Source organism: Haplochromis burtoni, unplaced genomic scaffold, assembly GCF_018398535.1.
Source record: "Haplochromis burtoni strain Fernald_Lab_line unplaced genomic scaffold, NCSU_Asbu1 Contig_3, whole genome shotgun sequence".
Classification (NCBI taxonomy): Eukaryota; Metazoa; Chordata; class Actinopteri; order Cichliformes; family Cichlidae; genus Haplochromis; species Haplochromis burtoni.
This window is the reverse complement of record NW_024582364.1, coordinates 291,098-315,125: the sequence shown is the minus strand read 5'-3', so window position 1 is coordinate 315,125 and position 24,028 is coordinate 291,098. Positions and strand designations below refer to the sequence as shown.

The 24,028-nt window shown below is 40.8% G+C and overlaps 2 protein-coding genes across 4 annotated transcripts in view; both read left to right on the top strand.

Moving 5' to 3' along the window:
• The window catches only part of gpc1b (glypican 1b), a 60,415-nt gene extending 54,104 nt beyond the window's left edge, over positions 1 to 6,311 (top strand). For both annotated transcript variants that reach the window (XM_005912840.3, XM_005912841.3), the window contains exons 9-12: positions 154 to 279; positions 616 to 749; positions 1,917 to 2,092; positions 2,718 to 6,311. In XM_005912840.3, the coding sequence (XP_005912902.1) occupies positions 154 to 279; positions 616 to 749; positions 1,917 to 2,092; positions 2,718 to 2,920 (639 nt within the window). In that variant the 3' untranslated portion in view covers positions 2,921 to 6,311. The remainder of the gene's footprint in view (positions 1 to 153; positions 280 to 615; positions 750 to 1,916; positions 2,093 to 2,717) is intronic.
• A 15,390-nt stretch (positions 6,312 to 21,701) lies between these two features.
• Positions 21,702 to 24,028, top strand: part of LOC102309964 (ephrin type-B receptor 1-B) — a 169,068-nt gene continuing 166,741 nt past the window's right edge. For both annotated transcript variants that reach the window (XM_005912843.3, XM_005912842.3), the window contains exon 1: positions 21,702 to 22,025. In XM_005912843.3, coding sequence (XP_005912905.1) covers positions 21,965 to 22,025 — 61 coding nt within the window. In that variant the 5' untranslated portion in view covers positions 21,702 to 21,964. The remainder of the gene's footprint in view (positions 22,026 to 24,028) is intronic.

The following is a 24,028-nucleotide window of genomic DNA, read 5'->3' as shown; positions in this document are numbered from 1 at the left end:
GCCAGCGACCAAAGGCAGGCCTTAATTCCCTCCACACACACACACAAAAGAATAGAAACCCTCTTTTTGTTAGGACTGTTTCAGCCGTTTATTAACGGCTCCTATGCCATTTATCTTCTCATTCAACATTTCGATTTGCCTTTTCCTCCCCAGCTTTTCCAGACATGTGGCAAACCCAAGGAAGCAGGAACCACCAGCACAGATGATGAAATCATGAAGCGAGGGACGTTTACAGTGGAGGACAGGTTGGAAGCCAGCTCTGACAAAATCGAAAAATTGGTTAGTATGTACCCAACTGAATTGGCACCTTGTTATTGCTCTCTGATGGCCTAATCTGTCCCATTCATAGTGATGTTTTTTAAAGGAAGAGTGATTGGTCATCAAGGCCAATTGAACCACTTTTGCTGTTCAATTTCACCTACGCACAGATAACTATGAAGTGATTAGACAGGAATGAATGCTTGGAAGGATAAATGTGTCAGATGACTGAACACTGCAGTTGGTTATTGAGGGACCCAGAGTGTTTCTTATTGTTGGTGTGTGACAGCATACTGTGACTTTGGGGGGGGGAAAGTATAAATGCTCATGAATGTGCTCTCAACAACTTTGCCTCAGGTGTCTGATGTAAGAATAATACTGGGGGACAATAGGCCATACTGGACTTCTCTCCCAAATCTCATCTGCAGTGACAGAGTGGCCACTGGATTAGGGTCCGAAGACAAGTGTTGGAATGGCAACAACCGTGCCAGGTAGGGAATATGAACCCATGAAGAAATTATTACTTCAACACAGAATTCCAATGTTGTGAAAAAGTTTTCCTTATTCTTTCCTGATTTCTTGTTTGTTTTTTTTGCATATTTTTACACTTACATGTTTCAGATGATCAAACAAATTTTAATACTGAATAAAATTAAAAACGCTATCCAAAACTACCATTACCACGTTCCCTGGAAAACTGAGTTCAATTTCACTAACCACTGTCAGACCTGCTGAATCAAGAAATTACTTATACAGAATCTGTCTGACAAAGTGAAGCAGGCTTAAAGGTCTAAAAAATGATTCATCCAGGAGGTCACAGGAGAACAGCATCTAAAGACCTGCAGACCTCACTTGCCTCAGTTAAGGTCAGAGTTCATGATGATGAATAAAAAAGAGACTGGGTGGAAATGGCAGCCATGGGAGATTCCCAAGGAGAAAACCACTGTTAACCAAAAAGAACAGAAATTCTTGTCTCACATTTACCAAAAAAGATCTTGATTTGCTGCTTCAGGACCTGGATGACGTGCCATAACTGATGGAACCATGAATTCTGCTCTCTACCAGAAAGTCCTGATGGAGAATGTTTGGCCATCAGTTCATACCCTGAAGCTCAAAGAGAATCTGATTATGACGCTTTGGCATGACCTTAAACAGGCCATTCATTCTCAAAAACCCTCCAATGTGGCTCAATTGAGATCATTTTGCAAAGGAGAGGGGGCCAAAATTTCCCCAAAGCTTCTTTCCCTTTTTTGAACAAAATCATCAGTTAAAAACTGCATTTTTATTTTCTTGGGTTATCTGTCTAATATTGAAAATTCTTTGATAATCTGAAACATGTAAGTGTGACAAAGATCCAAAAACACTAAGAAATCAGGGAGGGGGGGTGAATACTTTTCATGGTGCTATATGCACAGTGTTGTTGTATGCCAGTCGCTCTGTGGTCCTGTTGCATTAGCTTAAAGTATGGCTTTCTTCTTGTTTTGAAACATTTTGTCACAAGAGCTAATTGCATTACACTCATCTTGAGTCTGCTAAGCTAATGATGACATCTTTAAGGAAAGCGACTCTCCAGAATCCTGGAAAATCCAGAAAATGAATTGCTTGATTGTGCACACTTCCACCTGGTGCTGAGCACGCTGGCTGTTAACTGTTCACAGGTACCTTCCTGAGTTAATGAATGACGGCTTAGCCAGTCAGATCAACAACCCTGAAGTGGAAATTGACATCACCAAACCAGACATGACAATACGCCAACAAATAATGCAGCTGAAGATCATGACTCACCGCCTGAAGAATGCTCTAAATGGCCAGGATGTGGAATTTCAGGACACCAGTGAGTAATCTTTATCATCTCAGCCCACAAGAAACCTCAAATCAGATGACCTACTCATGATTACATTATTGTAACTTCTCTCAAATTAAAGAATAAAAAATAAAGAAACAGACACACCTCACCTGCAACTCACCCTGTCTGTTCTGCCTTCTACTCCTACTATGCTTCCTGTGTAGATTTTTTAACTCTTTTATGCTACTCACTTGGTTTAGACTGAAAATACCCATGATTGCATAAAATATCCTGTTACAACTTACATTTCCTGTACATGAGCTGCAGATGTCTTGTGTCTTGTTTCCCCTACAACAACTACACTATGCTGAAAGCTTTTTTAGGGCATCTTTGTCCATTGACGATTAATCAAAAACATGTTTTCCAACTAAACCTGTGAAAATCAGGAATGCCTTTTTTGATTATCTGGTTTCATTTTTCACATACCACGTAATTTAAGTAACTCATGACAATGTTGACTCATAGCCGTATTCTCTTTGCCCCTGAACAGTCAATGCCAAATTTTTACTGGCAGTTAAACAAACACTTTATGTGCACTGTATGGTTAATAGGGTTAGTGACAGCTTTATTCCTGTTGGAAGAGTGAGCTCATGTCCGTACCCTGTGTCTATAGGTGATGACGCCAGCGGCTCAGGAAGCGGGTGCGCGGATGACATGTGTTCCCGGGGTACACGCCTTGTTCTCCCCATCACTGACCGACCTGTGGCCATTCCCTACCCTCCAGAAAACGAGAGGGTGAAAGGCTCAGCCATGCAGAACCTTCCCTCCATCAGCATTTACCTGCTTACACTGCTCATTTTGCTGCTCCGGCGATAATTGACGAGGTGGAATCTGCCAACTGGGACTGAGTCTGGGGCACCGGGGGTTGGGGAGAGTTGAAAAGGGGAGGGAGGAGAAGTTGGGGGTTAGTTAGCTTGCCAAAACTAAAGAAATCTAAAGAAACAACAACAATAAATCACATGGATGGACTTCCTTTTGGTGTTGGATTGGAGCAAAATGGAAATATGAGTACTCATAAACGTTTTTGTTTTTTTTGTTCTGCTCTCATCTTTTATTCTTCCTATATTATGACACCTTTAGAGCTGGTCTTTTTTTATTTTTATTTTTTTGCATCTTCTAATGTTTTGTTTTTGGTGTTTGGTTTTCTCTGAGGTTATATCTGCCCCTAAAGCGTGTGCGAGACTGTATTGCTAACAGTATGTTGGTGTTGACACCATAGGGAGAGGGAGAGTCGAGCTTTTTGCAGTGGCACCCAGATACTACGTGTCGGTATTCCACTTGTGACCGTGGGAATTGTTTACTTATGATTATATTTGTCCCAAAATGATTTAATCACATTTAGATATTTATAGGAAAAAGAAAAAAATATCTGCTGACTTTAAAAGGAGAATTATCTGGACAGCATGACCCATCAAACCTCTTAATGCATTAAGCCTCACAGTATCATTACTTGTATGCACTCGCTCACACAGTGAGGTTGAGAGCACTTAGCGTCAGCACTTTTGCCATTTCATCATGTAATCTGTAATAATAGCCGTGATCACAGTCACACTGGCACGATCGCCCGGTGTAGGAGTAACACGGTCTGTCCTCTACTCCATCCGTCCACTTATTCCTACACTCTCCATCCCACCCTCCTCCCCCGGCCCCACCGAGATTGTCTCCCTCCCTCCCTCTCTCCAGAACCTGCTGGCAGTGTAGCATCAACTCAACATTCTGGTCTAAGCAAAGCACGTGCTCGGCTGGGACAGGTCTCAGATGGAAGCAGCTTTTCGCTATAGAGTGTGCTACGTGGAAAGGAGGTGTCGCGTTAAGATGACCCCTGTGACAAAGGATTGAATGAAATGATCTTGGAGTCTTGTAGCACAGCAGAAATGCACACAGAAGCAGAGGCTCCGCTGTCCTGCTGCACTTCTTTTAGTATTCCTTTTACATTCACAGGAGAGCAAAAATATAATATGCATAAAATTTTGTGGGTTCCCCGCAATGGCCCAGTGTTCCTGTGATTAGCATCATAATTTCAGTATCATCGATTTTTTTTTTTTCATGAGTGATTGCCGCAGCGATCCATATAACAGTAAAAGCCACACCGTGCACGTCTATATTTTTGATTGCTTCTTTGCCATTTTGTAGAAGGGGGAAATAAAAAATTAAAAAAAAAACATGCTTTTAGTTCCCAAAATTTGACAAAAGCAAGATCGTTGTGTGCTCTTACCGCTTATTTTTTCATCATCTGTCAGTATCCATGTCCGCCTTTCATTATCTGAAACATTTCTATATCGTGCCTATTTTTTGCCAACCTCCTCTGCCCTTTTCCCCACTCATCAGTTATAATGACCTTTAAAGCGTTCCTCGTGCTTCTGCGTTGTAGCAAGGCAATATGACAATGACACAGTGCTTCATTATGTGTCAACCTTACTGGGAATGTTGTGGGAACACAGTTTAAGGCTTCCCCCCCCCCGATTTGATGCTTGCTAGGGAGAAAACATGTACCACAATTTAGTTCAAAGCAATGCCAGCGTTCTCATTCAGGAGTGCTGCGTGCAGGATGATGGGACGATGCCCGCGTGTGTGTTTCGTTTGCGTGTGAATGTGTGTACTTGTCTTTGATTGAAAGCGCAGAAGAGGGATTGACGATAGCGCCTCTTTGAATCGACAGTAGTTCGGATGACACAGAAATGAGATTAACTAAAATGTACTGCACTAACACGGTGTGACAGAGTGCTATTAAACTGACAGTAACAGGAGCTTAATACAACTCGTTTTTCAGAAATTGCATTTTCAAAACTTTCACTGTAATAAATGATCATATGTATTGATGGAATCTCATTTCATGGAACAGCGAGACAGGATGCAGAGGAGTCAAGTGGACATGATTTTTAAAGTATGTCATTACTTCACCTGTGCATTGGGACAATCCTCTATATAATTCATGTTGTGAAAAATCATTTACAGTACATGCACTCCCTGCTGATAATACTCCGAATGCTTTAGGATAGCGTGGGGTGCTGTCAGAGTTTTAGAAGTACATCTGATATATACTTGGTTAGTTTCTGCTCTGAAAAGGGGTTGTTGTTGTTGTTGCCCTATGTGTGACATGACAGGTTATTTTAATGGTAACTTCTTTTTTGATATGCTTTATTAATGAACGATTTGTTGCTGTGTGAATATGTGTGTGCGTGTGTGTCTGTCTGTCTTTCTGTTAGTCCCTGGTTAAGAAATCTGCCTGTGACTGCCTTTGATACTTTGAGATCAGTTTTAAGATTTAAACAGAGAGATGCTATGATGCAAGATGTTGGTGGTGAGGAGAAAAACAACAACTTCAAAAGTACCGTTTAGCAAGCACGCCACATAGGTCCTCTTTTTAAGACTCTAGAAAAGATCTGAATATGAATGTGAAGGTGCGCATGCAGCCCTGTAATAATAAAAGGAAGTACTTCAACTGTGATGGTGACATTCCAGTTCAAAGACGATTTACAACTTTAGGCTCACATCTCCAGTTTCAATGACAGCCTCACAATGTCATTAGCTGAAATTTGCACAACCCCTCCCCATGCCCACTCCTTCTTGACCTTTTGATCTCATTAATTTGTTGTTCAAAGCCCCACGCTCCCCTCCCCTTTTATAAAAACCTGCACTTTTATGAGGCCAATAAATGGCATTGTCTGCACAAAGACATCACAAGATGGTTGATCAATATGTGAGTCGACACCTTCCAGAAACAACTATCGATTGGGGGTGTGTGTGTACGTAGATATGGCCCGGCAAGATGTCTCCTGTCTGAATATGGTGAAACAGTGTAAACATTAAGCCCCCGAGTGTGAGAGGAAGGAGAACAGATTGTCAAGGGCACTGATCTCAAATCAGTGTGTATGCCTCAATCCTGCCTTCGTTCATCACTGTAGGTGGCAATAATGCAAAGCTGATTATCCAGCCGTTAAAAAAAAAAAAAAGAGAAGAAAAACGAAACAGATTTACTCCACACTGAGCTGAGACTTGGAGGCACATCTGAAGGGTGCCAGTTTATGAGGACAAAAATACTTTTATTTTTCCTGTTTTGATTTACTTTCGTTTCATTGTTATCGACAGAGAGTTTGTTCTTGTGGTGAACATGGAAGCCAGAAAGAGGTTGAAAAATATCTAAAATGTCTCATTTGCTGTTGTACCTGAAATCTTGTGTCAATTATATACATTGTAAGATTTTCAACAGTCTTGTGTCCTGTTTTTCTTTAATGGTTGGTGTGTTCCATCACAGTCATCGCTCAGCTTGAGCTAGGAAAAAAAGTGCTGGGTCTCCCAGTTGATCGAACCATCTACCTAAGTTGTCTTGTCAGAGTGCAGCGGGGCACACTGACACCTGAAAAGAGCCAATGGGCTCTGGTGATGATGTCAGAGGTGACAGCTGCTGTCTATTGTTGCCACACAGGAAGAACTGTTCAGAGCACACTGAGTGCTTTGTCCTGTTTCTGTGTGTAGACGATAAACAACCAGCTCCCTCAGGATGATTTTAACACATACTTGAGGGTTATCCTATGAGAGTCTGTAAAGCTACCCTTTTTACATACACCAAAGTGCTTATAATAATATACGTACAGAAGGTAACAGCTTAGTGCAGTTGTGCGGTGTCTCCATGTCTTAAGCTCATTAAGTTACAAATTATATATGTGTGAAACTGGAGAAACAGAAGAACTTGCCATCAGGTAGGAGCTGCAATATTTAAGTATTTCTAAAGCGCTATCCAGTGTACACTCCCAAGTATGTTGGGAATCATTTCACAAAATTATTAGTACCCTTTGCAGTTTCTTTTCAGTAGACAGAAACATTTATATTGTGATTCAAACACAATCAGTATCTGTCAATCATTCACTCTACTTACAGCGCACAAAAATGCCCAACTATACTTGCACTGTTCTCACTCTTCTGGCTTTCCGTTCGCCCTTCCCTGTACTTTTATGACTGTTAAATATCAGCTTAATGGGACAAGTCTACTCAACTCAATACACGAACCTTTGCCTTCATGAAGCCACAGATGTATGGGCTCGTGTGAGAAAAGCTCAAGTGTTTATATTGTCCTCAAAAACCAAGTACACCCTAACTGCTAAGTGCACTAACAGAATAAGTATCAGCCAGATGCTGCTAAACAAATGCTCTTGTTTTATTGATCATCGGCGAGTGTGAGCACCTTTATAAAAGCTGAAGTCTTGGCAGTTTGCTGGTCTGGAGCATTCAGATGTGTGTTAACACAATTTCAAGCAGGAAAGAAGTAATTGTTGCTGCCCATCGATCTGGGAAGGCTTATAAGGTCATTTCCAAACAATTTAAAATCCATCATTCAACAGTGGGAACGATTGTTTACAAGGGGAAAACATTCAAGACAGTTGCCAGTCTTCCCAGGAGTGGACGTCAGCAAATTCACCCAAAGGTCAGTCCGTGTAATGCTCAGAGAAACTGCAAAAAAAACAGAGAACTACATCTAAGGGTCTACAGGCATCAGTGTGCATGTTAAATGTTAAAGTTCATGACAGTACAATTAGAAAAAGACTAAATAAGTACAGCTTGTTTGGAAGGGTTCCAAGGAGAAAGCCTCTACTATTTAAAAAAAACAGCATGGCATTGCCCAGCGACAAGTTTGGAGAAAGCCAAACACAGCACAAACTATCAGCACAAACACCTCATACCAGCTGTCAAGAACAGTGGTGGAGGGGTGATGATTTGGGCTTGTTTTGCAGCCACAAGACCTGGGCCACCTTGCAGGCGTTGAGTCGACAATGAATTCCTCTGTATGCCAAAGTGTTCTGCAGTCAAATGTGAAGCCAACTAAATTCCTGCACAATAATGTGATAGATAGAAGTCATTAAATAATTACTAAAATGAAATTAAATACTTCAAGTTATTGTTGCTAAATGTGTTTCTACAAGCTACAAGCTACTGAATCATGGGATGAACTTAGTTTTCCACAGGAATCTCTGCAGTCCTGTGGAAAACTCTTTCCCTATGACTGTACTGGTATGTAAAAAAAACAAAAAAAAATGCATGTAACTCCCTGAGGAGCCGTGAAAGAAATGCATCTCATGTAGAAGTTACAGCAAATTGGATCTCTATATTATTTTCCCAGCAGCAAGTGCAGTGGGAACAATGCCAAACACATCAAATATGTTCATGTCACGATCTAAAACACGAATGTTTAAAATAACACCATTTGGGAGTTGTTATGTCATTTTCTTAAGTGATTAATCACAATTATTTGAGCTTTAAAAAAAACAAACAAACAAACACATATTTATATGTATGTTTTCATGCCAACAAGTCATAAAATCATTGGAGAGAAACTTTTGTAACTTATAAACCTCGTTATCCAGTCTGGAAGTTTGTCCAAAGACACAGGCAGTTTTCTATTTGTTTTTTGGGTTTGTTTTTCCTACATGACCTAAAATGCAATGTCTGGCGAATGTTTTATGGCTTGTTAGTCAGATTTACTCATCTTTTTTTCTCGGTTTGATCTCTTTTATGATTTAACTAAAGACGTCCGCTGTCCTACTTTTCCAGTGGGCCTCATACTTGGCTCTCTGAGTTATGTTATTTTTAAATCAGTACTTGTATTTAAGATCAAGGGCTTCCCCTCATCGCCTCTGTCAGACGACTTTATATGAGTGGAGCGAAACTAAATAAAGCTCACAAACCCATCAGGCTCAGATTTTACAGTACAGCAGTATATGCTGCCGCCAAGTGGAAGAAAGTGTTTGTTACATTTTTTTTTTTAATTCTTTAAACGGGGTGGAGAGATCCACCGTTCAACAGTGGGAACACTGTTGCACTGTTACACTTTAAATTGTAAGTTATCACCAGAATAAGCGGAACTCTTTAAAACTCTTCCTCTGCAGTTTTATAGTATGAGGAATGAGCTGTAGAGATGAAAAAAGCCGTTTCAGCTTTAAGTGAATGACGACCACGTTAGGTCACACTGTATACTCCTTATAGTATGACTCAGTATGAGTCATCCAGCTGAATTTGAGAGCAGCTTCTCCTCAGTTTCAAAATCTGTTCCATCATCCTACCTATTGCCAGCCTGAAATCTTTATTTTTCATAACTCAAAATAATGTATCCCCATTTTTAATATCCATCAACTGTTATTCCCCCAAAGACTCTTGTGATATGTTATTGTTTGTAACATTTATGAGTCATTTTTGGACTATCATTGTCATCCATCCATCCAGACATAATGTGTTTGGATAAAACAGATTTGTTTAAAAAAAAAAAAAGTAAACAGTGTTTTATTTCATTGTATCTAAAGCATGAGATATATCCGCATTTTGTCATCTGCTTGAATGGCCTATGTGACTGATCCTGAAACAAATAGCTGGTTATGTGGAACATCTGTGGCACAATCAGAACTGAGCAATTCAGCTAATAGATGCTACATTTTTATGTGTGGAATCCTGTTTCTAACTTAGGTTACATAAGACTGGAGGGGTTTTGTTGTTGTTGTTTCTCTGTTTGCTTTTTGAGATCATGTAATAGCAGAAGGTGAAAGTCCCATTCAATAGTTTTCAAGGCTTTCTGAAGGTCTTTCAGAAAATTCACTCTTCAGACGTTCTCTTGCTTTTTTTGAGTCATTTTCAGTTCACTCTTTGTACCTGACCATTTTCAGAACAATAGTCTTTTGTTTGTTAATCCTAATCCCAATCCAAAGAACATACTTTAAAGCCTGATGTAAAAATTTAAAAACAAAATAAATTTCCATGTCTTCATTTAAATCTATGACCCAGTGTTTTGGGGAATCTTGTCCAAATTGTTGAAATTAAGAATACAGAAAAACACCATCAGATTTTAATAGACCATGTAAAACCATCTAGTAAGCATATGACTGGCAACAGCTTTATTTTTTCAGAATGACAGTTATGTTAAGCACACTTCCAGTTGAGCAAAACCATACCTAGGTAGAAGAACACTCAACAGAACATTAGAGCCCAATGTTCAACATTATTGAAGCAGTGTGGGATCACTGAGAGAATGGGGGGGAAAGCATCCAGAGCTTTGAATGTCCTTCAGTAACCTGGAGAACTATTCCTGAAGACTACTGAAAGCAATGACAAGAAAGCTTGCCTAAAAGAGTCAGACTGTTTTGAGGGATAGAACCTTCAAGATTTTCAAGATCATTAGAATTGTTGAACCCTTTTACTTTGCATACTGTATTTCCATCCGTTTCAATAACACTCTACACCCAATTCCCATTTTCCGTGCAAAATATACAGAAATGAGGGGTGACTTGATTTTTGCACAGTATAGTACTCTTTCAGAATGGATTGTGTTAATGTTTCTCACCAGTAAGGGGCAGTGTTGCCTTATCACATTCAAGTGTTAGCCTGGTTTATTGGTTACTTTTCACAAGGCTTCTGTTCTTAATGACAGTCCTCTGAAAGCATTTACAGGAAATCCAAGGCTAGAGCTGTTTCAACAAATCTTGACACTGCAGCACTGCATGCGCACGCACGCGCACACACACACACACACACGTTTTCTAGAAAGGCATGAAAAATGAAATGATACATTTTCATAACAAATACTCATATTCAAAAACAAACCCACATGCAGAGATCAGTAATACTGGTTTTAATTACGATAAAAATCAAGGGATGTAATGAAATGTAACTGATACTATCAAAATAGCTAAGGGTACTCCAGTGCCGCTCAAGGGGTAAAAGTAAGATACAATACATCAATGGTCTGTATACAGCCAAATGAATACATGCCTAATCTTTAATGTGCATTCCTTCTCTCTCTCCCCTTCACACACACACACAGAGAGAGAGAGAGAGAGAGAGAGAGAGAGAGAAGTGCACTGAAGTGTCTCAGTAAACAAGCTGTCACACTGATTCTGCTGCTGAGGAAGAAAAATGGAGGAGAGATTGTTAGCAGCACATTAGATTCAGTGCAGATCTTTAGGTCTAAAACAAAAAGCAAAAAAACCAACACGTTTTATGGTAAAATGTGATAGCTGCATTGCTGTTACAGAACAAAATCGACAAAATACAACATTAGCCTCTTGGTTGTTTTGTTGGGCTAAAGATAAAATACAGATAATTTGCAAAGGACAAAAAATATATATATACATAAAAATGTCTTTTTTGGGTCTGTTTTCTATTTTTAAATAACTGATGAGTTGTGTTCTTTCATACTGGACATTGCTGTTGGCTACAGTATTTTGGATTGAATGGATGGAAGTTTATTAAGGTTGTTATTTGTCTGAGGCAAGGGTGGAGTGTATTGCTGTTATCTAACCATAATGAACTGAATCCATGAAGCTGTCTACTGTTTCTTGGCTCTATCCTGATAAAAAAAAAAAAAATACATTTCATAACCTGGGGGATAAAAATCAGATTGGAACAGAGATCAAGGAAAGGTGCACGTAAAACTGTCTCAGCCATATCCAAAGCACAACAAGGAAAGCCGAACTTTCCATACCACCAGAAGCTTGATAGATCAAATGTTATTCAGGGTGAGTTTTAAATCCAACTTCTTTAGTGATATAGAACTTGCTTTATAAAAAAATACAAGACTCCAGTAAGCAAAAGTTCTGTCCGGAGAGTAAGAGCCGCAGAGAAATCAGAGGAGTGCAGAGGGAAAAAACCTTTCTATTTATTGATGAATTTAAGCTTTACACTTCTGTCAGGTATCAATGTGAGGAGACAGGACAGCAAGTGGTAAAAGGCATTGTGTCAAAGTGGCAAACTTTGTGGTGGAGGTAATATTTAAATTTCAGGCTTTGTCTACTCTAGAACTGCACCAAGCCAACTACAGCCTGACCAATGACAAGTAACCACACATTCTGGTTTTCATCTTCATGGAAAACACTTCATGTGCTACTATAGCAGGATAACAAGCCCAAACAGACCTCAAAGCTTTACAAAAAGATAAGGAACAATAGGAAGGCTGATTAAATCTACAACAATAAACCAAGAAACAGAAGGAAACAGAGACCTAAACCAAAAGAAACATAAAACACCCAGAATAACTTGGGCAGTCACACAGGAACCACATCAGGAAAACAGAGCCAATAGATAGGACCACACAACAAAGAAGTAAAACAAAGTGTGGTCTTAAATACTCACCTGAGGTAACCAAGGGAAGTGGATGCAGAAGGCTAGAGACACAGCTGAAACTAATTAAATGAGACAAGAAAGTAAAAGTGAATACAAGGCACAGGAGACAAATGACTATCAAAGTAAAACAGGAAGTGAGTAACTGAAAGACTACAGAGAAACAAGAGCTCATAGAAAACAAAGTGTAACCAGGAACCAAGAGCATAGCAAACGAGAAAAAATTAAAGAGAGAAAAATATGAAACTAAAGAGAAATTACTAAAAGATCAACACCTGGATCTAAGAAATCATAAAGGCTAATTAATATAAGGAAATCAAACCCTGCAACCCTGAACACTAGAGATAAATACTAAGGAAAAATACAAAGATAAATTATAAACATGCTGCACTTTTTTTTTTAAAAAAATGGAACATCTCTGGACCTCCAAAATAAATTTTCTAGTCTTGTATTTTTTTAAATCTTCAGATTTTCCTATTTATTTTACAAGAATGGCTGAGGAATGCTGACTGTATTAAATCTGCTGCATAGCCATCTACCCCAGTAAACATTTATGATCTTTATGCATCTCTGAACATCATAGGATATGTTTGATATTAAATTGAATCAAAGCCAAACCCATAACCCTATACGACAAACAGAAATGTTTCTTGGATCTTCAGTCCTGAGCAAACAAAAGCAGAAAGAGTCCGACCTTAAAGTCAGCCATTTGTCTATGTCACTTTCTCACCACATAGAGTAGACACTATTATTAGACTTCCATCTCATTTTGTCAAGAAACCTGTTACTGTTTCAAATACTTCTTACCTCACTGACAGAGAGTTTGTTGAATGTTAAAGATCAGCATGTGCAACCATCACTAACTGCAGTGCCATATCTTGGTAACTAGGTTGTGCTGTGGCCTCACCATATGGCTCAGCACTGCAGTATATTGTGTTGTGCAGCACCACAGGATGTGTTCTCGGTGCTGCGATATGGCAGTGCTCTACCAACAGGCATGCTGTGTACACAGTGAACAAAGAAAAAAAACACACATATATATAATTAACACGAATGATACTCGGTTTTCCAGCAGCTTGAAGCAGTTCCCAGTGACACTTAATGAATCCAGTTGACATTTGACAACCAGTAAGATTTAGCCATAGTCTGTGACCTGAAACAATCCATAATAACCTCTGAGTTGTCATGTTTGTTTTTTTTTTATTCATGTGGCAGAAATGCCAGCTAAAACTGAATAGGGCAAAACTGGAGTAAAAGATCTGCAAAATGCTAAGGAGTAATGGTGAGAGAGATGGAAATTGAACTCTTAATTGCTTTTCTCACCTGTGCTCAGTGCTTATAACTATATTATACACAACGCTGATTAACAATTAGTTATAGTCAAGAAGTCAATGCTGAGCAGTGCTGTGTGTTCCGAACGTGGGTACAATAATGGTTACAATAGTAATTACTGCTATCGCACACATTTCATATGCAGCACAAGCTTTTGACATTTAGGAATTGTGTGCCTGTGTGCGTGCATGCGTGCGTGCGTGTGTGTGTGTGTGTGAGAGAGAGAGAGAGCGAGAGGGAGAGAGAGCATGCAACAGGTCAATATAACCCTGAACATGACCTAACAGCAATGATTATTGATCTGATGATCCATGCTGGGATGAAAATATTGCTTTCAAAAGGTCAGTGTTAATTTCAGGAGGTCATTGTGTTAATTCTATTGTTTATTTGCATGTGTACTTGATTACATATCTGCTGTGTAGTGTGCATGTCTTCAATAAGGTCATTATCTAAATAATAAATGTGCAACGACTCTGTTGGCAGCTACCGATTTACACTTTCTCTAAGCAAAAACAGCTACAAGGACTGCTGCCATGATATTCTTTCATGGCTTGTGTATCTTCTTGTGAATTGTTTTATTTGTCACTCGTGTCAAAGAGATCACACGCAGAGCCGCTGAGACTATGTGTGAACCTGCTTGTGTGAATACAGCCCATGCATACTAAGGAAGCATTTAACATGTGAATGTAGGTGCATCTGTTTTAATTAGAGTTTTGACCTCGTAGTGTGGCACAAACTCTCAAAGTAGCTCTAAAGGAAATGCAAAATCACAACAACAAATCCAAACGGTAAAATTCAATCACAAAATGCAACCCTTGGCTGGCAGAGCAATTAATAAGAAAAGACAATGCAAAATCTCGAAGCAAAACAATTGCGCCTTTAATTAAATTGAATCCGTTTCAGATAATGACATTTGTTAGACTTATAGTGATAGAACACTGAGGTTTCTAGTAAAAGGCTCAAAATGCCTAAAAAGCTCGTCTGTTTTGAATTTTTGGATCCAATTTCCATTTATAGCAGCTATTGGGTATTTAGTATTCAGTAACCAGATTATAATATGAACACGTAAATAGAGTTCAGCTCTAAAAAGCAGTTTTAAAAGTGTTTGGTTGGTAGACAAGAAACTTTTTTCACATGACCAGTTTGTGTTTTACATCTCGCAAGGCTGTTCATTTTTCATTATCATTCATTTTTCATTATATTGTCTTCAATCTGAGCTTGACAAGGACAACCATCCATTTTCCACTGCTAATTCAGGTCACTGGGGCAGTCTAAGCAGATTTACTCAGACTTTTCCTCCCCGGTCACCTTGTCTAACTCTCTTGGTAGGACAGTTCGGTATTCCCAAGCCAGCCAAGAAACATGCCATGTTGTTTCCTTTTCAGAGGACATGTCTGAAACATCTCGCACCTCAACTGCTCCATTAGATGTGTAGGAATAGTGGCTCTAGCCTGAGCCACTCTAAGCCAGAGGAAGCTCATTTCCAACTTTTGTATCCACAAACTTATTCTTTTGGTCACCACCCACAGCCTGTGGTCACAGATAAGAGCTGGAACGTTCATGCTCAGCTCTCGTATCATCTACAACAGGGTGTCCAACTCCAGTCCTCGAGAGCTACTGTCCTGCAGCTTTTAGAGGCATCCTTAATCCGACACACCTAAATCAAATGAGTGGCTTGTTACCAGGCCTTTGCCAAACTCGGCATGCTGAAGAGAATCCAACCATTTGATTCAGCTGTGTTGGATTAGGGATGCATCAAAAAGCTGCAGGACAGTAGTTCTTGAGGACTGGAGTTGGACACCCCTAATCTACAAGATACAATGCAGCTGCATCAAGTTTTCACTCCACTCTTAGTAATTCCCAGTTTTTGAATAAAATTCCAAAATACTTGAATTCCCCAACCCAAAGGAGGATTCCATTTTTTTCCAGCTAATAACCTTGTTGAAGCTGACTGCCTGATTCAGGTTAATTCAGTTCAATTTTATTTATGCAATAATGCCAATTTACAGCAACAGTCACCTCAAGGTGTTTAAGATTGTAAAGCAAAGACCCCACAGCATTAGACAGAAAACCCCAACAATCAGATGACCCCCTGGTGGGAAAGAGGAACCCCAGACTATATTCTAGTGCAGTGGTTCTTAACATTTTTCAGAGGTACCAGTTTCATATATGCATTCACTGAACCTCTCTTTAGTGAAAAATAAAATAAGATCTTTTTTTTAATTCAAGACATACATACGTTTCTTAATGGTGCACAAAATGAGTCGTGCATGTCGCAGCGGAGGCTCTGCCGAACCCCTGAGACCGGCTCACCAAACCCCTAGGGTTCGATCGAACCCAAGTTAACAACCACTGTTCTAGTGTGATCACAACAGCCATGACACCTTTGATTTCTTGGACCGGAACTACCATCCAACTTGTCCTTTGTTTTACCCTTTGTTTTTATGTCAACTAGAACTTCTGCAGTATTGATCCATTTGTTTGTGCATAAGGTCATAAAATGGACTGAAGCAATCTTGTCAACACTTTCCTGAGTTTTCAGGCCCTTCTCTCCATGACAACTAGGATAGGCTAGCCCCGACTCGACCCTGAGCTGGATAAGTGGTTAAGAAAACAATGGACTCGTAGGAAGGCAGGAAAGCTAAATCAAAACTAAAATATCTGATGTTTTTTTAGGACTTACTTCTGAAAGATTGCACTGTAAAGTGCATGAAACAGGAGGTCTTTGATAGAATATCCATTAACAGCTTATAACACTAGAACCACTGAAAAGATTTCCCATTGGCTGTAAAACCTTATGTGTCATGTTGTTAATAAATGAGGTTTAGGCATCCAAAATACAAGAAAAAAAATCGTAGCTTGGGGCAAAATTGACTCTTTCACAATATTTCCCCATGTTATGGTGACAAATCCCTCCCCATACGATTTCATGCTGGGAATGGAGAGATGGTATGAAAGCCAGAACATACAGGAAGAGATACGTTGAATACTAATGTATTTGGGTAACATTGTATTCAAACATAATTTTTTTTATCTTCTTTTTTTTCACACCCTTTGCTCAGTAATTATGGCTCGCACTCCACCCATCTCAATTCCAGCATTTATTTTCCTCTCATCCACACATCTGTTTTGTGACTATAGTGTGTACTGCTGTTCTACTGACGAACTCTTTCAAGAGACAGAGATCAAAACAGGCAACTAAAGTACTGCTGCCGGAGTAGTTCTCCTCACCGCTCCTATTTGTAGCACAAGAGGACAACACATTCAGTCTTTAGGGCCGAGACGAACAAAAGAAAGTGAGAAAATTTCAAAAAATGCTGTTATCTGAGTATAAACCACGTATTTAAAGTAAATTCTCTTTTTTTGTCGTTGAAGTTGTTGTTGTTGGTTTTACAATAATAAGGAAGTTTATTATATAATGAGCTTTTTGTATCAAAGTGTTTGTTGTTTTAATGGAGCATATAATTATTAAACTGAATAATAACCCGTGTCATATTACCTGTTCCAGCATACTGAGGGGGCAACACTTAAGAAGTAGTAAATGATCATCTGACTAAACAAGACCCACCAGCAATGAGTTCATTCACTCCCATCGTCCGTGTTAAAGCCAGACTGAAGTGCTGCTGTCTTGGTATTCAAATGCATCACTGGAGTTTCATTTGTTGGAGAGGTCAGCCTATGACAGGGATCAGTGTATGGCAGACGGAGGGCAGATTGATTTGACCTCTGTTTTTCTGTCTCTCTCCAACACTGGATGTTTATCCCATTTAGTGTGACAGACTCAGGAATGTGTATATATGTGTGTGTGTGTGTGTGTGTGTGTGGTGTGTGTATGTCTGTTCTTTATGCCTAGCCTTACAAAGCACTGGCCCTGACCAAGGCAGACTGAGGTTGATAGATTGTACTCAACTATCTGTCACAGGCCAGGGAAGGGAGAAAAGGACAGGTCAGAGGAGACAGAGGGCTGCATTTTGATAGTGTCCTATTGAGAGAAACGGTTCGACAAAAACAAGTGGGATAGCCTGTCACTGGGCGCTGACATGAAGCGATGAGCTGTCAGTCTAGTTTTGTTTTTCCTCATTAAGAAGTCCTTTTCCTAAATGCGGCATTTGTAGCCAGAAAACTACTTTATGATCCTCTCTGGCTGAGTGCCCCATGATAACATGTTCAGCGATACAAAACACAATCTACCATGTGTCAAATGTTGTTGTTGTCAAGGCGCCTCTTTTGACGGCAGTGGGAAAGGTTGGTGCATAAATTGAAAGGTGTATTACAACAGAAGGGGGCTGAGGCCATACGGTTAATAGGAAAGCTTCTTAAATGCTCCAAGAGAAACAAAGTAGGGGAGTGAATGAAGAACCCCATTAACCTTATCTGTGATTAGAGACCCCTAATCACAAGCAAATGAATGCATCCTAATCACCAAGGCCATCAAGAAAAAAACAATTAATCAGCGAATCATTATCAAGCACGTACATGATTTTGGATGGTACTGGATTTCACATGGGGGTTTTTTTTTTTGTGCTTCTGTGCTTACATGTGTGTGTGTGCGCACGCGCTTGCATGTGTGTGTGGTTTGGTGTGTTGCAATCAGCCACTCCACATGTGCAGATTTAAGTGTGCATACATATGGAGTTTCTTTTGTCTGTTTTATGCAGCAATTTAAAAAAAAATAGAATTAAGGGCAAAACTATTGACACCGTACTCCAAAAAAAAGATGACATTTTCAACCCCAAAATTTGGTTTGCTAATCTGTGGCTTGCACATGTCTCTTGGACTTCCACCAAAAGTGAAAGAGCAGGTGAAACTTGTAATCGAATCACTACTTGTAAAAAGACGAATCTCGGTTTTAATTTATGAATTTATGTATTTATTTATTTCTATGCTTTAATTTTAAAAATCTGTTCTCTCTGAATGTATAAAGCATAACAGGTAAAACTCTCATTAACACATCCTCTTTAACATTGACTCACTGAATCTTGTATAAACACACACACACACACACTTGAAAAATGTGATGATGCTCTTACTCATTTAATGCTGAGTACAATCTCCTCATTGTGTTATTTGGATTAATGGTAACAACGTGCTTGAATCTTGAATAGAACTGATGTGAGCTAATGACTTATGAGTCAATCTACAGCAACACCGTCTTTGCAGCCTCTCCAAGGAGGAGAAACGGATCTCTTGTATCTCTTTCACAATCTCACATGATAGTCTAAATATTTATTATGTCTATCTTGCATGTGCACACTGGTATTGTCGTGTCCATTTGCATTGGTTTGTTTGGTTGTTTCCACTTCTGCAGCCTGTCTGTGTGTCTGTGCTCTTCGTCAGCAAAGTGTAATGAATATCTCTGAAAAGACTGTGTGCTGATAGCAGGGGACAGGTACCATCAGATTTGGCATCATGGGCAGATTAATGAGAGGGCTGTATTTAGATACAGTCCCGTGTCCTTGTCTGACCTACTGCCAGAGAGTCGTTCCACTCAGGAAAAAATAGAAGAATTTATTTATTTATTTTACTTATAAGTATATTATAGTTTTTACAGTTCTATCTGCAATTACCTCAGGGAAAAACTGTTTGTTTGTATTTTTCAGTACATTTCCAAAGAGACTGAAGTTTGGCAGGGCAGCCTTTAAAAAAATACATCTTTAGGCAAAACTAGCCGCCATCATATATTCCCTACAATGAGCTGATTTTCCATCTCCTCTCTTGAGCTGTGACCCAGAAAGTACAACTGTGCCTGGGACTCGCAGTGGGTCCTGACCCTGTATTTGGAGAACACTGGTCCAAAGCACATCTGTATTCAGCACCAGCGCTGTACTCATATTGTCAATGGCCAGCACACAGTCCCCTGAAGATGGATGAAGCTAAAGTCTGGCCTAATAACCAGTCTATACCCTCAGGGTGGGTGTAGCACTGCACTCCTCTGTCACCTGAGTCCCTGCGCTGTCTCTATATTGACTTAGGCATTTCATTTTCAGGCATTCATATTCATCACCGGACAAACCTTCCCAGCTTCTATTGTGTCTGGGAAACATCTCTCTTTCCTGCCTTTCTTGTTCTGGACCATTATCTTTTCTGTCTGCTTGTCACCTGCTATACCTGCTACTACAAATCTAAATAATGAGTAAGTTTGAGCAAACACTGCTGTCCCCACTTATTTATTTTTTCATCCTAAAAAGTCTTTCTTGTGTATTCCTGGTTCCTTTTGTTCTTTTTAATGTCGTTGTCACTGTACAGAACTAACTAAACACCACTTTTGTTGTTGGTGTTGTTGTTTTTTTCTTTCTGGGAACCGAATGGGAATAAACACATTGGGCTTAGAGTGGAAGACGCTGGCTGAATGTTGACAGATCAAAAACTCAATAAATTTAGGGTCAACCCGCAGAGTGTAGTGCACAAAAAAGATTTAATCGCAGACAACTCCGAGAATACCCCTGTTGGTGCAGGTACCTTTTGATTTGATATGATTCTGGTGTTGGAACAGAGAAATGAAAATAGAACAGGGATGGTGCAATTGTAGGCTTAACCATGCTGAAAAAAAATCAGGCCACCGAGAGAATGAGAGGCTCTCTACAATGCGTTCGGGCTCACTATTGGTATTGGGCCGGGGCTCTCAAGCTGAAGTAGGCAAGTACTTGTTCGGCTTTGCGTGGATCATTATCAGAGTGCTGTGTGGGAGAGCGGGTGCACGCGCATCCGTGTTATTCTATGTGCTTGTTTGGCCGTGAGTGTAATGTAAGGGAGGATGTGCTACAGCAGCCGCTCTATTGTTCCTCCCTCCCCTACTCTTCCTTCCTTCCTCATCCCCAGGGTGTGCACGGCAAACAGGGACAGATTTCTCCTGTACTTGGAGATGACCTGTGGAGTCATAGGTGATGATGACTGGCCGGGTGAAAAATAAGGCCAGGTGGCTACGAAAGACTGAAAAACCAGCCAGTACCAGAGCCCGTGCTGCGCTGTGCCATGCCACATCGTAGTGCCACTCCTCACCACACCATTAAAAATGACAAATGCCCTCATCAGCTGCTTCCCCAGGTTAGCAACCGCTGCCTGATGCTCCTGAAGCCTTGCGTCTGCCCCAGTTCATCAGCTGGAGTTTGCCACAATTGGGACAACCATTTATTAAATGTGAGTCACCTTTCATTTTTGTCATTGCAAAGGTTGGGAGCAGAATAAAAAAAGAGATAGAAAGCAGTCAAAACATCTCAAGTGTTGTTGGATAAATGCCGCACATATTTAAGTGTATTCTGTTATGCTATAACCTTAAGACATATACAGTAATTTTAGAAGCTGTGGACAATAATAAAACCCCCAAGATAAAAGTCATCCTTTATGTCCAGTAAAATGAAAGCAGGTGAAAAGTATCTGGGACAGTGTACTGTGAAGGGACAGCACTGAAGTATTAGGCCAGCCAGTGGCCTGGGGTAAATTCAGACCTATTCAGGCTGCAGATTAACAACTCCATCCCAATTCTTCAGCTCCAGGGACACGGGTAGGGGGACACATCTATCCCAAGACAGGTGTATGGTTCTGGGCTACAGGGCAGCAACTGTCCCTCCCTCCGCTGAAGCGGACCCTGGCCCTCTGTGTCCCTGCAGGGAAAAGCCCATTGTGTGCACCATCTGTTGCCTCACAGACGCACACAAAAGGGGTGACGGGGACAACGGGAGGGAGCTGATGTGCAAAGCCTGTTTTATATCATTAGGAGGTACAGCTGAATTTGTCAAAGCTATTAAAGAGCATTTTCAGTGCAAATAGGGCTTGAACCTGTGGGCACAAGTGAAGCTGCCAAGCTATAAAATCAGCTTTATTATTCATTCGCGTATCTGGGAAGTCCACTCAAAGTGACTCAAAATGAAATCAGCGGTGATTTTTAAGAGACTGATGAAATGATACTTTGAACCAAAGGTGGATGGGTTGCAGAGCAAGTGGTTCTCACAGTCAGAGTCAAGCTTTACGGGGTAAGCTCGACTCTAGGTTTGCTTGACTTGTAGGTGCAGCTCTGAGCCGACTGGTGGCGTTATTTCCCTTCACTGTAGCGGATACCGCTTCAAATAGGTCAAGGAAAAGTTTTGTGTTTTGACAATGTGCGGTGGGAGGAGCGCCGGGTTACCGATTGGTTAGTGAGTTTCAGCTACCAGTCGGTGATTGGCCCCGGCCCTCTAATGGGGCTGTGAGCAGGCAATGTCGGGTCTCCCTCACCTACTCCACCTACACCCCCTCCCTGCCTCGCACCCCCTTGCTCGCTACACTTCGCTCCTTCCTCGCACTGATTGTCACACATTGTTTACTACGGCTTGAAATGTGACACACAACAGAGGCTATCTGCTGGAGTACCGCTCTGACAACTGGGATTCTTTTTGACGCGCCCCGTGCGTCTTGGTTATTTGGGGGACAGGCTGTGGAGACTACCCTTCTGCCATGACAGTGGATTTGTTTGCGCTCTTATGCGTGCTGGTCATCACATCCTCTGCGATGGAAGGTAAATAAGAAATTGGGACTAATACTTGCCATATATGTGGACATGACTCTCTCCGAGGGGCGCTTTGTAATGTGGGGGATGCATGCAAGGTTCTGTGTGAGGCAGCGCTGCGTCCGTGGCATGCAGAGCGATGCCATGCACGTGGGTCGCTGTGGGCATCCAGTGATTTCAGAGCAGCATCCTCCGGCTCCGCTCGTGTAACTCGTACTTGTGAAGAACGAGACGTTGCATGATTAAAATGCGTTCACAGCAGCGTGTGATAGTTTATCAGTGACTGTTTATCTTTATTCTATACATAAGTGCATGCCAGCAGAAGCCTCCGTTATTATTTATGTTATTTTCTTATATTTCCTTTTTTCCCCTAAGTAGTGTTTTCTCAGGGGGATACAAGCTCTCGCATTTATTTTCCTTTTTTTTTTTAAATTAAACTAAATTACTACAACGAAAATCCACCGTGCATTGTTCTGTGGCACTTTGAATTGGCGAGGCAAACTCTATTAGACTGTGTTGATGGGAAGTTTCCCAAAATGCACTTTATGCTGGATTGCATTACGTCTTTTTACAACTGGAAAGCAACTACAAAAAATAGCCTCTCCCTTTCTGTCGACTATGCCCTGATTTTTTTCTTCTCTTCGTGCATCTCCTTTCCTCCTTCTCTATCTGTGTCCGCATCTGCTCCTGTTTCCTTTCTGTTCCCTCTCACAGTCATCTGGACAAGCGTTGGTGTCAGTAGAGTGGTAGCCAATATCACCTCAGTTAAACATGTTTTTCATTTCCGCTGTGGGACCCCAGGGACCGGACACTAGGCTGTTGCCTGCGACATTATCTGCTGCACGGATAGCCCAGAGGCATGGTGGATATATAGTGTCTTCTCTCGTGTTATTGTACAGTAGCAGCCTCTTTCTAATATAACATACACTAAAGCACACCGGCTTCCCCTTGGCTGTCTGTATCCACTCCCACAAACAAGTAAATTAAAAGCACAGTTAAAATGTGTTTTCTCACACACAGGTTTTCTCTTTAATCGTTTACAACTCTCCTCCTGGGCTGTCCCCAGCTCTGGCGGTACTCTATAATTTGGCGGTGGCTTTCTTGTTTGTGCTCATCAGATTTCGACACTGATATGGATACCAAGCCCAGGCCCAAATTGCTACCTCTGCAAGAATGGATATTCTGAGGTTCAAATGTTTACCCTGTGTGAAATGACAGCAAGAAATGTAATTTTGGAGAGATGAGTGGAGGATGAGAGGGAGAAAAAAAATTTCCCTGCTTGGAAAGAGGTGTGGGATTTCTGCTTTGAAAAAAAAAAAACGGGATGGGACTGAAGCAGATGGGCAGGGAGATGGCCCCTGGGTTACCTCAGTAACAAGGATGAAAGTGATTTCCTTGTTTTTTGATGCTAATTGAAAGGAGGTTGCCCCATGGGAAGGTTAAAATCTTTGCTGATCTGAACTCCAATCTGTTGCTCTTTCATTTTTTTTGTCTGTGTGTGCGAGAGAGAGAAAGCGAGAGGGATTGAGCGGGGGCCATTGATCACATTATCCCTGCCTATCCTGTCACCCTTAATCTGATTAGTCCAAATCTGCTGATAATCACAAAGTGTCAGGGATCTGTTTGTATGCGGCGGGTGTCGGGGTATCCGTGTAACTTTAGAGCCAAGACCATATAGAAGGCTGATTGTGATGAATTGAATGGTTTATTTGACCTTACGCATATGGTCGCAGTAAACAACAATTACATCATCGATTCAGACCCTCAAGACCACGTACTGATGAACTGTGGGATGAAAATTATAAGGAAGAAGTACTCCAAGTGTGATTGCATGGGCGGTAGGCCAACCCGTTGCTAGGTAGGCTGTGGCTCAGGAGGACGAGTGGCTTGCGTCATCATATCAGGTGGTTGACGAACGGTGGTTCAATTCCTGCAGTGTACACGATGAATCTGCCGCAGTGTGAATGTGTGAGCGTTAGTTTAAAGCAGGTGAATGAGGGTTGTTGTAAAAA